Source organism: Mustela nigripes, chromosome 2 (genome assembly GCF_022355385.1).
Source record: "Mustela nigripes isolate SB6536 chromosome 2, MUSNIG.SB6536, whole genome shotgun sequence".
NCBI classification, from domain to species: Eukaryota; Metazoa; Chordata; class Mammalia; order Carnivora; family Mustelidae; genus Mustela; species Mustela nigripes.
In genome coordinates this window covers 88524737-88538395 of record NC_081558.1, presented here as the reverse complement: position 1 = coordinate 88538395, position 13659 = coordinate 88524737, and the positions used below count along the sequence as shown (strand labels likewise).

General features: G+C 37.4%; 1 protein-coding gene across 1 annotated transcript in view; it reads left to right on the top strand.

Annotated features, from left to right (window-relative positions):
• Positions 1-13659, top strand: part of MRPL3 (mitochondrial ribosomal protein L3) — a 41944-nt gene that overhangs the window by 17579 nt on the left and 10706 nt on the right. The window contains exon 7 of the mRNA XM_059390926.1: positions 12291-12399. Within this exon, the coding sequence (XP_059246909.1) occupies positions 12291-12399 (109 nt within the window). The remainder of the gene's footprint in view (positions 1-12290; positions 12400-13659) is intronic.

The window sequence follows — 13659 nt, the reverse complement described above, 5'->3', positions numbered from 1 at the left end:
AGATTATGGACTTCACCCCCGCCCCCTTTTTTTTTTTTTTCTGCTTCCTGATTGTTGCAGACTCATTCCTACTGATCGGGGCCTCTAAAATCACTTGGTCACTTTCCTTGTTCTGCCTTCCCTTGGCAAGAACTCAGAATATTAGAGCTGGAAAGCTTTGGTTTGGTTAGCTGGGGAGATGTGTAGTGTTGTGAATCAGATGATTTTACTTTTTAATTTCTGGATTGATCATTACATATAGTAAAGTACCTCAGTAATTCCATTAATTTACAGAGTTAATCATGTGTGACTTCCATTACATACTTTACAGATTATATGAGCTATTCCGAGAATTCCTGCAAAGTCAGAGACCTTCGTTAGCCCATGCTTTGTGGTGGGATTTGTGACCAGCTTGAATTAGAGCCAAGCTTTTCAGATGCCTGTGTTCAGTAGATGTTCCATTTCAGATACTACTATTGGGTTTCTGGCTTCTTAAAAGTTATTTTTAAAGCTTCAGCATTCTTCTTGAGAGTTTAAGTGGAAAGGAAAGTTTTTTAGTTTTGTTTTAAGATCATGTACCTAGAAACCAAGTCTGTAAAGCCTGGTGCCAGCCTCGGGACTAGGTAGCTGATAAGAGCTGGAAGAATAACTTCTGGAATTTAAAGAAGTTGCCATTCAATTCTGGAAAAGGGAGGACCTTCATTTGAGAAGATCTCACTGTTGTATGGGCTGCAATACAGTGTTCTGTTTGACTTCCACTGTGTGAAGTCAGGGGAGAGAGTTGACCACACATGGCTGCACTTTACTGTGGTGGGTGTGCCTATATGTGTTATTGCCTGAGGTCAGATGACTTTGATTTTTTAAAAGATGAATGTTTCCAGTGACTCTTATAGCTGACATGGTGTTATGGCCTCAAGATGTCCATGTTTGTAAATATGTAGGAGTCCTTGTCCTCCTCATGAGGATCTGTTTTGAATTCCTTCCCAAGGCAGCATTGGCTCTTCAGTTCCATCCAGTCCTAGTTGCTGCTACCTCTTCTCTTTGCCACTGACAGGTTGTGGGGAGCATACACATGTACCTGCTTGCTTTTCTTTTTTTCTTTTTAAATTGTCTCCTTTTCCTGATGCTTCCCATTTTAGAGAGTTAAACTTCTTCACAGCCAGTGAGAATGTTCTTTTCCTTATTGACTGTAAATGGAGCCATCATCTTTTGGGAATAGATTCCAAGTACTCACTCTCCGTCCCTTACTGTGGCTCACTTACAGCCAATGATTTAATACTTTGTCCTCCATTTCCAGCCCCTGTTTCAAATGTTTTGAAATGTCTGAGTCCCATCTTCTTGATTATTAATCCTGCTAGAAAAAGTTGTGCAGTGACATGGATAGGTCAGATGATGAGGGACATGGATTTACAGGCAGGAGCAGTGGTTGTCACACTTGAATAGCTTTCTGAACGCTCCCCCCCACACACACACACAGCCACACATGCACACACATGTGCACACACACAGAGATCTTTTTTTTCCCCCAGTAGATCAGGGGCAGTACCTGATAATTTGCATTGCTAACAAGTGCCTAGGTGATACAGATGCTGCTAGTCCACGGACCACACTTTGAGAAACCCTGGCCTGGTTAAGGGCTCACCAGTGGAACCGCCTTTCCTTGCCTACTCCTTTACCCAGCTTGGAATCCTAATCCCTTCCTTTCCTTAAACCTGTACTCAAATTATTATATTGAAACATCTGTTTTAAAGCAAGTAAATTTAATCAGCTCAGTTTCAAATAACAGTGTCAGTAGAAGTAGGCCTATTTAGTACTCAAATTTTAGTTAGCATAAAACTGAAAATTGGTCTCTTTAGTAATCAGTTGGCTTCATCATCATCTTTCCATTAGAAAAGAAAAATCTCAAATCTCTAATTGAAAATCTTCATTTTTCCTCATACTGTAATAATTATATTTGTTAAATCTACACTTACATTTTGGGTATTTCAAGTTTGGTGTTTTTTTTTTTTTTTTTTTACCTTATACCTTCAATTTTAATTGCTTAACTAAACATATTTTTGAGATAACTAAGAAAATTTAAAAATACTGTATAATTTAAGAAAATAAACTCTTTATAGAATATCTGCTTTGAGGGTGAAATTATCTGCATTTTTTAGAGTCACCAGTGACCAACAGTAGCAGCTTCTTGAGGTCTTCCCTAAAATTTTTAAATCTTTCTGTGTTATTAATTGCATTGGAAAATCTGCTTGCATTGAAAGATACATTGTATTTACCTGTTCCACATTGGCTATAATTCATTATACAAATAAGTATTTACCAGTGTTTCTTTGGAATGTGAGGTAAATACATATTTACCAGAGTTCATTTTAATTTTTACATTTATCTTATTTTATTTTATTTTTAAAGAATTTATTTATTTGTTTGACAGAGAGAGATCATAAGCAGGCAGAGAGGTAGGCAGAGGGGGCGGGGGAAGCGGGCTCCCTACAGAGCAGAGAGCCCAATGCAGGGCTCGTTCCCAGGACCCTGAGATCATGACCTGAGCGGAAGGCAGAGGCTTAACCAACACTGAGCCACCCAGGCGCCCCTAGTTTTTACTTTTACTTTGGAAATAGTTTTTTGTGCAGTGGGTTTGAGAATCTAAACTCAATTTAGATTAATGGGGAAAATGTTTACATCTAATATATAAAACCATTCTAGCAGAATAACTTTTTAGTTGCATTATGCTGTTAACAGCTAATAAAGCCCTATCTTCGAAATATCACAGTTTTGTGTAATTCATTCTAAATACGATTTTAAGACTAGTGTGTATCGTGATGTGTCCCCTCACACCCTGCCCTAGCACCTTTTAATAGTTTCTGTTCTTGTTCTGTAATGGCAATTACATTCCAGCGTAACTTCTAATAGATAATGGTTCAGGGTCTAACATTCTCCCTTTCTTTCACTCTTCGTTTTGAGGAAGAAATAGCTATGGATAATATGTAAATAGTGTGTGAGATGGGGTGTGCCTGTTGATTCTGTCCTCAACATAGCCCATTGTTTTGTGGTGGATCTTAATGGTGCTTTTTGTAGATTTTCTTAAAAAAGGAAAGAAGTCAGGAAAGAATGAAAGAAAGAGTAAACAAAAAACAGTAAAAATGCACTCTGCTTTATTAGGGGGAAACACTTAGGTCCTTGTCTGAAAGGACTTGAAGGACACTGATGGTGGTGATATCTCTGTAACAGGGGGCATGTGTGGTGCACTTTCCTGCCAGGTGTTTTATTAAGCTTTGAGTTGGGACAGTGGCATGCCTGAAGGTTTTTTTTTTTTCTGGAAGTCTGGAATTTATTTTTTTATTCCCTTATTTATTTAAATTCTCAAGCCCACATTGAAGTCAGAAAAAGTTCATTCAACTATTTTCAAAAGATTCTTTCCTTTCTGGATAAAGTATAATCTAACAGTCTTGTCTCTAAGTCTGGGCCAATTAGAACAACCCATATAGGGCACCTGGGTGGCTCAGTGGGATAAGCCTCTGCCTTTGGCTCAGGTCATGATCCCAGGGTCCTGGGATTGAGCCCCAAGTCGGGCTCTCTGTTCAGCGGGGAGCCTGTTTCCCCCTCTCTCTTTGCTTGCTGCTCTGCCTACTTGTCATCTCTCTCTCTCTCTGTCAAATAAATAAAATCTTTTAAAAAAAAAAAAAAAAGAAAGAAAGAACAGCCCCTGTATTTTCAGACGTAATCTTACTACGTTAAAGTTGTCAGTGCTCGGGCGCCTGGGTGGCTCAGTGGGTTAAGCCGCTGCCTTCGGCTCAGGTCATGATCTCAGGGTCCTGGGATCGAGTCCTGCATCGGGCTCTCTGCTCAGCAGGGAGCCCGCTTCCCTCTCTCTCTCTCTCTCTGCCTGCCTCTCCGTCTACTTGTGATTTCTCTCTGTCAAATAAATAAATAAAACCTTTAAAAAAAAAAATAAGTTGTCAGTGCTCTTTCAATTCTTACTGCCCTTTGGCCTCAAAATAGAAAAATAGGTGCTTACCTTGATAATGTTATCCCTGGTAGTAGAAATGAAAGGAGCGAGGGAGATCAGATGACTGGTAGAGCACCTTTGCACATTTACTGAGATTTGGTTAATTTGGGTTCTTTCGTTAAAATACCACATTATGTACAGAAATATTGTTGCCCATCAAGGTTTTTTTTTTTTTTAAGATTTTATTTATTTATTTGACAGACAGAGATCACAAGCAGGCAGAGAGGCAGGCAGAGAGAGAGGAGGAAGCAGGCTCCCCGCAGTGCAGAGAGCCCGATGCAGGGCTCGATCCCAGGACCCTAGGATCATGACCTGAGCCAAAGGCAAAGGCTTTAACCCAGTGAGCCACCCAGGTGCCCCCCATCAAACTCTTAAAGTGATTAAAACACCAGGTGGATTTTTAAAGAGCAAAAACTCTTTGAGCTCTGTGTCCAGTCCTTCACTCTGTCAGAAACCTTCCCCACTAGCCGACTGTCCTTCTGTTTGCAGCAGATGTTTGCTCAAACTCTAGGAGGAGAAAACAAGGCATGTGCTGCGTTGAGGATACAGTTGCTGTTTGGCCCTATACATTCCAATTTTATGTCTTTTTTAATAAGTTACTTTATTTACTGTTATTGAAAGCAGTACATTTTTTAAGCATAGTAATGAAACAGTTTTTAAAATGAGTGACTAAACTGTAGAAGGAAATCATCTCTATTAAAAAAATCCTTTTCAAATCAGTCAAAAGTGAATGTCTGTTTCAAGATAAAGGAGAGTTTGAAGGGTGGTGTTTTAGGGTTATATTTTGTTGTTTTTTGTTTTAAAGATTTGTATAGTAATCATTTATAATAGCCTTTTAACTCTAGGAAATAACTTTTTTTTTCCCTAAAAATCAGCAAAGTTAAGGCCTAATTTGAGGCAGGGAATGGCTGAAAGCATGGGTTTTGCTTCTCAGTAGCTGTGTGACCTAGGTAGCTTTATCAACTCTTTGTTGTCTCATTTTTAACATAAGAACAATTATAGCATCTACCTCATAGCCATGTTGTAAGGACTGAGTGAGATGATGCACAGAAAGCTATTAGGTCAGGGCCTGGCATGTATAAATGCTCAGGAGTATTAGCTAGTATCACTGTTGTTGATACTATTGCTTGTTAATTTGTTTCAGATTTTAAAAGGAAAAATCTTTTTGCAATAGGAAATATCTTTTAAAATGAAGAAAAAACATGAAGTCATTAGGAATTATATTGTGGGATTTTCTAATATGTCTAGCTATTGTGTTCTTAAGACTGACTTGTATAGCAAAGTTGTAGCTTTACAAGCACTCTAGGTAATTTTAAGATTGCATACTACCTGCTACATCTAGAATTTACTGAGTAACAAGAATGCCTTTGAAAGAGCTTCATGCCATTCCAATGTGCTGGATGTTTTTCCTATTGTTGCTCTATTCTGTTTCCGAAGAGGCAATATGACCTGGGTTGAAAGCATGGCCAGATGCTTCCATTTACCAGGGATCTGTCCTTGGGTAAGTGGCTTAACATGTCTGAGTGTAGATTTCATTGTCTTTACTGTGGGACATGCATGGGAGCATGTGGTTTCTACGATTCCTTTTGTTCCAAAAAATTATTTATGAAAAATAATCCCTCAGTTTTCCAAGTGGTATAATTTACCTATATTCATGAAGAAGAAGTAAGACATAATAGTAGATTCAACACACAGCAATATGGTCTTCTGGTCCTTGAAGAAAGTGGTATGGCTAACGACCTGCACAAGATTGTTATGTCCTTCCATTATGAAATTATTTAGTTATTTGAGATTTCTTTTTTGAGAAATTCACATTAAACTTAGGACATCAAGTATGGTTTTCTGGGTTTATTTAGGACAGCCAGGAAATGCTTCCTTTCTTAAGAGGACTCAGAGGAATCACTGCACATTTGGCTCTTTGTACTGTTAAATAAGTTAGATTTGAAGTTGGGAGGCTATAAGCAATGCGCTCTTAGCATTCACTTGTTGATAAAAATGTTCCCAGATATTGATGGGAGGTTTATGGTTTTCAGACAGAAACAATGCATTGTACATTTCAGGTCATGCTGTCACAAACTCATCCTAGAAAGCAACAGCTATATAGCTATTTCATGCCAGCTTTTAACGAAATGTGATAGAGCACAAAGCAACTGAAATATTTCCCATGCCTTACTTGTGGGCTCAGGAGCCGTACATCACTGATTAAATAGGTTTAGACACACCGAATTGGTAGAAATTGACTCCCAGAGTTTACAGGGGTCTTCAGAAATACTTTATCCTTGGAATGTGTGGAGATGAAAGTAGGTAGATAATCTCTATCTCCATGAGTTCGTTGAAATGAGAAGCTGTAATTAAAGATTAAAATGTTTGTGCCTTAGTAGTTTATCATAAATTAAAAGCTAATTCTGATGGAGATAGTGAATTAGCTCATAGGGTCTTTTATATGCATGTAATTTATTTTAGTAAAAATTGTCCTTTTTTGTTTACTAAAAAAAATTTTTTAATTGAAAGCTTTTGGGTGTTTGAATCTAAAACATAGCAAAGTAATGTTAAATTATATCCAACAACAAATTCTTTTGATTATTGATTTGTACTTTATGCCTTTATATTCCACATTACTTTTTCACAAGGAGAGATACCATCTTACTCTAATGAGTTCTCGGTCATTCAACTTCATAAAGAAGCATCTCAGTCATGATTTTGACCAGAACCTGATATGAATCTCCATGTCCCTGTATTCGTATGTAATGTTTAACCATAGAGAAGCTGGTTTTAAACCAATGATTTCTTCATCTTCCACCCTCACCTCCATAAAAATATGACCTGATCTTGGGGCATCCTTAGAGAAGTCAAGAGTCTTCTCTTCCATTTAGTACTACTCAGTTACCGTTTCTCTGAGGGATTATGTACAAGTGAGTTAAACTTTTTATAGCTTTAAATTAGCTAAAGAGAGAACATGAAAGCTTAATTTAGAAATGGTTCTGATATAAAAACCTCTACTTACAGCATGGGTTTTGATTCCTTTTAATAAAGAAAATCAAGTATTTTGTAGCCCATGCGACACTTGGTAACAAACACTTTTGGTTCTCTTTTCATGGTTAAAAGTAGAAGGACAGTGCAGTGAGATGGGCGTGTGAATCTGAGGGAACAGAATGAGCAAGACAGGAAAGAGAGTGATGTACTTAGGAATTCACAGAGTAATCTGCTACCGTGAGGATTCGTGAAAGGTTGACTGGACCCAGTTATAAAAGGCCTTATATGCCCCAAGCTCAAGAAGTTACTGTGAACCACTTAAGGTTATGGTTTAGTTTGCTTTTATTTTTTGTTGCTGTTTTGCTTTTTAAAGCAGGGGACAGCTTATGTGAAAAGACTTGTCTTGGGAATGTCACTCTAGTGACTGTGAAGGAGGATAGCTTGAAGAGAGAGAGATGTTAACTTCCTGTGTCTGAAACATTAAAATTGAATGGCTGGGGTACTTCTGGTTGGATCTGATCAGTACATCTGCCAAATGGGATAGTAGCAGAATTCTTGCCAGGGGGCAAGATTTGTGGAACTCCGGCTTGTTAGTAATAGACTTAAGAATCAGCCGACTTTTTTCAAAGAGCCAGATATTAAATATTAGAGTTACAAGCACTATGTTCTCTGTTAAAACTACTCAGCTTTGCCATTATAGCTCCATAGCAGCTGTAGGCAATAAGTAATAAAAGTACAAAGCTGTGTTCCAGTAAAACTTTTTATTTACAAAACAAGTGGCCACTGCAGGTCAACCCCTGATGTAAACCCTATTGAAAAGAGAGTCAGCAACAGGTTTCTATAACCATCTTTTCATGTCGCAGCAAAGGGAAAGGAATGTCTCAAGGAGCATTAGGGAAGCAGGAAAATAGGGAGGAAATGATGATTGAGAGTATTGGGGGAGGGTGGTAAACAGGGAGAATAGAGGACTACTCTTTCTCTTCAAAAAAAGGCCATAGAAATTTGAATACTGACTAGGTATTTGATATTAAAAAATTACTAATATTTTTAGATTATGATCATGGTATTGTGGTTTTGTTTTTAAAAAGGATCCTTGGGGCGCCTGGGTGGCTCAATGGGTTAAAGCCTCTGCCTTTGGCTCAGGTCATGATCCCAGGGTCCTGGGATTGAGCCCCCCCCCTCTCTCTGCCTGCTTTTCTGCCTACTTGTGATCTCTGTCAAATAAATAAATAAATAATCTTTTAAAAAATAAATTAAAAGGATCCTTAAAAGATATCTATGTTAAAATATTTTTGAATGAAACACTGTATCTGGGATTTGTTTAAAAATAATCCATTGGGGGGCGCCTGGGTGGCTCAGTGGGTTAAGCTTCTGCCTTTGGCTCAGGTCATGGTCTCAGGGTCCTGGGAACGAGCCCCACATGGGGCTCTCTGCTCTGCGGGGAGCCTGCTTCCTTCTCTCTCTCTCTCCCTGCCTCTCTGCCTACTTGTGATCTCTCTCTGTCAAATAAATAAATAAAATCTTTAAAAAAAAAATAATCCATTGGAGTTGCAGAGGAGGGGAATAGATGAAACAGAATAGGCCTTGAGTTGATAATGTTTGACCCTGGGTAATGGGGTACATAGGGATTCACTGTACTAGTCTCTCTGCTTTTCAGTATGTTTTAAAATTTTCTATAATAAAACAATATTTTAATAAAACTCTTTGGATTTGGGAATTAAGGGGGCACAGTTTGCTTCCCAAAGTAGAGAAAGAGGGATACCAAAGAGAGAGATAAAAGAAGCCCATGTTGAGGGAAAGCCTCAATGATGAGAATTTGGGGGGAAGTTCTCCAACGACTCAGAATGAATCAAATTGAGAGCACTCTTCACCTTTGAACATTTTGTTTTACGCCCTATAGAAATATATCTAGAATCATGGAGTCAAGGGCACTTTCCCACAAAGTGGGGAAATACATGATGGGTTTGTATTGAAACCTGTGTATCTGCTGGTAGACATTTGTGCTTTTGACGTATGACGTAGTATACCAAGGGAATGAAACTCACATAGCAATAATTTCTAGAATGCAGTGGGAAACATTAAATTATGCATTTTCTTCTGTGAGATACTTAGGACTATCGTACCTCTGAGCCCCTCCTCCCCTTTTCTTAATACCATCTTAAACTTTACAAAAGGCATGCCCATTCACAACATTTGGAAACTATAGGACAAAATAAAGGAAACTAATAATCTTTCTTCCTAAGACACAGCTATAGCCAATAACAAAATAACTCTGATTTTTCTAGATTAGGCACAAGGGTTAAACAGAAAACCCTTTCTAAGCTTAAAGTGTACTAAGGGAAAATGGACTGAGAAACAAGGACAGTAGTCTCCTAAATTTAAATAGGATCTCTGAGTTTTTTAATGAATTTTTGGTTTATCAAGTATAAATGCTCTAAATATATTTCTGTGTTTTCTTAATTTTCTGATCTGTCTCACTAAATATGGAACTTCTCACACTGTGTTCCTTCTGACTTGAATTTTCCTTTATTTGATTTTTTTCCTGCTAACTAAAAACTGCAGCGTAAAAGGGATAGAGGAAATAAAGCATGTTTGCCGCATGCTGTGTATCATTGTTCTATAAAGGTTTTCTTTTATGTGACCTATGAAAACCTTGTATTTGAAATGTGCCTGGGTAGGCTAAGTATAGATCAGTTCTCTTCTTGGCTTTTGTTTTGTTTTGTTTTGTTCTTAAGTTGGGTGACAACTGAGAGAACTAGTAGAATAGATACCTGAACCACCCATGGATCAACAGGTGCACTCTATTCTCCATAATCTGAATTAAGCCAGTAATTTGTCATGTCATTTGCATTTATCCTTTCGTTTAAAGGTTATTTATTGAAGAGGTTCCCATTGTACACAGTATAACAACATGATGCATTCTAAAGCTAGATTGAAAAACAGTCTGTAATTAGCTCACAGATAATTAGCACTTTCAGGATGCCACTTTCTTCTTACAAGCATTTACTCTTAAAATGAGCTAAAATATCTTCTGTAATTTACCTGGCATTTGTTTTATTGGTGCTCATACTAGCACTCTTTCTTTTTAAGTGAATCGATGAATCAGTTTGAGATCTCAGAAGGTACTAGCAAACTTTCTACCAAGAATGGCCAGTGATAGAATGTGGTTATTTTAAAAAACATGGTCAGTTCAGCTTAGTGTTACCAGTCCCCTCTTTCTATCTTTAAAGTGTTAATTTGCCAGACAGTATCTGTAGGCTAAAATGACTTTGTAGGTATTTCTTCTTTATTTTTAAATTGCCAAGCTTTTTATTTTTCAAATATGTTCTAAAATTCAGCATTAACTAGAAATATTTAAGTTTCTAAAGCAAACTTTCAGTAAGATATTTGTTATCATAGTTTCTGTTTTTATATGTTAATGTCCTTGCACACTTTATAGTGGGTTTTTTATTTAATATATTTTAAGTGCTGTTTTAGCTCTTTGACTAGGAATAAACATTATTTTGATTTTTTGAGGTAAAGCAGAATTATGTGCACATCATAAGTGATGAGTTCAGTTGAGTAATGTAAAGAAAATGATGTAAACTATGTTTAAATTTTCGATATATAAGTTACTTTTGACATGCAGTTTGATAATCTGCTGTTTCCATTGTTTTTATGCTGAATAATTAATTTATTTAAAACAGTTATTTGTGTGGGCTTACTTTAATCCATTACTCTCTGGTAATTTATTAAACGCTTAGCAAAGTCCTTATGGAAATAACATGGTTTTTATTTTATGCTTTGGGTCCTTTTTGCTAGTGACCTGCACATGCAGTGTCTTAAAATAATCAGCTTTGTTAGAGTTAGGGAACATGACATTAAATATAGGTTGACATCAGGGCACCTGGGTGGCTTAGTTGTGAAGCATTTGCCTTTGGCTCAGATCATGATCCCAGAATCCTGGGAATGAGTCCTGCATCGAACTCCTTATTCATGGGGGAGCTGCTTCTCCCTCTTCCACTCTCTCTGCTTGTGTTACTTCTCTCAGCATCTCTCTCTGTCAGATAAATAAATAAAGTCTTAAAGAAATAAAAATAGGTTGACATATTATCTAATGAAATGTGAAGAAGGTGTTAAAGAGTATGAAAATATGTCCGGTATAGTATTGCAATTCATTCTAGCCATTTTGTTGTATCTTCATATTGATATATTTGACAGAGACAAACTTTAATAATTCCCGACTTAAATTTTCAGCTTTCTACCTGCATCACAGAATGCTTCTCTGCAATTTCAAATCTGAAATTCTCTGCAATTTCAAATTCTCCAGATTTCAAATCTGGAATTTGAAAATAGAGTTGTTTCATTTAAAAATTGATTTTTAAGAAATTGCTGGTCTCTGATTCTGTTTCTCTGTGAGCTTCCTATTCCAGCCTTGAGACCAAGATGTTTCTGTTATCTGTAAAAGTAAAATTTGTCCAGCATTAGGGCATTATTATTGTTTTATTTATTGTTATATTATTTACTGCCACTTAACACATGACCCCAAAACATAACAGCTTAAAATAATGAACAGTTATTTTCTCACAGTTTCCGTGGTCAGGAGTCCCAGTACAACTTAGCTGAGTACCTGTGGCACCTAGTCTCCCACAGGGGTTACAGTCAGGCCATCAGTCAAGGCTGCAGTCATCCCGGTTCAGTTTGGGGAGCACTGCCTCCAAGCTCACTAATGTGGCCTTTGGCAAGCCTCAGGACCACAGTCGTTGGCTGGAGACCTCTTTACCAATGACTCTCCGTGGGAAATGACAGCTGACTTCCTTCACAGTCTCGAGGGAAGACTGTGCCAAGTTGGAAGCCAGGGTCTCTTTCTAACCTAGTGTCAGAAGTGACATCTTATCATTTGCCATAGTTTATGCCTTAGACATGAGTTCCTAGGTCCACGCAGACTCCACGAGAGGTGATTACAGAAGGGCATGAATACCAGGAGATGGAGCTCTTAGTGATTTCCTACCCCAGAGCTTATGAGTACTTGGGAATTTCTGAAAATTTACCACTTTTACTGTGTTGTTTCACAGGATTGTGATGCTAAAACTCCCTGTTCAGAAAGAACTCCCTTTGCTTAACTTGTTCTTGTCTCATCATCTTGAATTAATCATCTTATACGGAGTGAGGCTCCAGGAAGGGGTACAAACTAGGGCACGGATAAATGTTCATTTGCATTTTTTCTTGCATAGCTTTTCATAGGTATTTAGATAAGCAGCATTGTTAAAACTCTAAGGTACTATTAAGGAAATGCACAATTAGGAATATTCTATACTCTGTTTATTATATAAATTCTAATGTTTATCTTGTTCAGCATTGGTAAAGGTTTTCAAGGTGTCATGAAAAGATGGGGATTTAAAGGCCAGCCTGCTACTCATGGTCAAACAAAAACTCACAGGAGACCTGGAGCTATTTCAACTGGTGTAAGTATAACTTAGTGTTCCCCTTTTTAATGCTGAATATTCAACTTCGATGCATAGAGTGCTTTAGTCTGTCCTTGGGGTCAGGTCACATTATTTTAATCTGACTCCAGGTGGGTCACAGTACTTGTCACATTTTTATGGGTCCTGGCCTCACTTACTTTGCAGAACCAGACTTGAAACATTTAGTAACAACCCCCATACTTAAAACCAGCATTCTCGGTACTTTCCTGCATACTTTCTCACTTCCATCTCTGCCTCCCATCCTACCCTTCGAAGTCAGGGATTAGAATGTCCTTCTATCTGCCCCACCAGTTCCTTCACAAATTCATTTATGTGTCAATACAGTTGGGAAGGATTGTCAAGGACAGTATCGTGGTACAAGGGAAGAGTAATAGAGAAGAAATGTAGAAACAGTAAGAGCACAGAAAATGGAGAAGGACTTTTATATTCTGAAATAATTTTCTGTAAGTTGTAGGATTGAATGGAAAAGTAAATATATTGATAATGGGGGCAAGTTTCTCTCTACTAGGAAAGGATATTCAGGTATGAAAAGGAAGGAAATTAGAACAAACCCTAAAGTGTTGAATTCAGATTGAATGTACCCATGTACATTTACTGTATGCATATGTAAAGAAAGAGAAATAGATATAGATAGGTATGTGTGTATATATTTATTCCTTAGCTCACCCTACTGAAAGAACCTAAAAGCGAAAGTATTCTATAGTAGCAAGCCACATCTAGAGCCTAGATCTTGGTTTCTAAATATCATTGCCCACTGAAAGGAACTTGGGCTCATTGGTGAAATGGCCAGTTTCATGTATGGGGCAGGAGTATAAGATGAACCCCAAATAGCTTGTTCAAGAAAGTGAGGAATCTGATTTACAGCTTGGTAACTATAGTTAATAATGCTGTAGTATGTATTTAAAGGTTGCTAAGAGAGTGGATCTTAAAAGTTATCATCACAAGAAAGGTTTTTTGTAAGTATGTACGATATTGGGCGTTAACTAGACTTACTGTGACCATTTCACAACATAGGCAAATATTGAATCATTATTTTGTACATCATAACCTAATATAATGCTGTAGATCAATCAGACCTCAGTAAAAAAAATACTTCCTTTAGAAATTAAAATAATAAGGAAGAAAGAAAGGAACTGCTTTAAAAATGATGGCACATGAAAAGGACACAGCAGTCATCTAAAATGAGCTCCCACTTAAAAAGCTTGGAACAGTTTGATCTAAAAATGTAAAAAATAACAG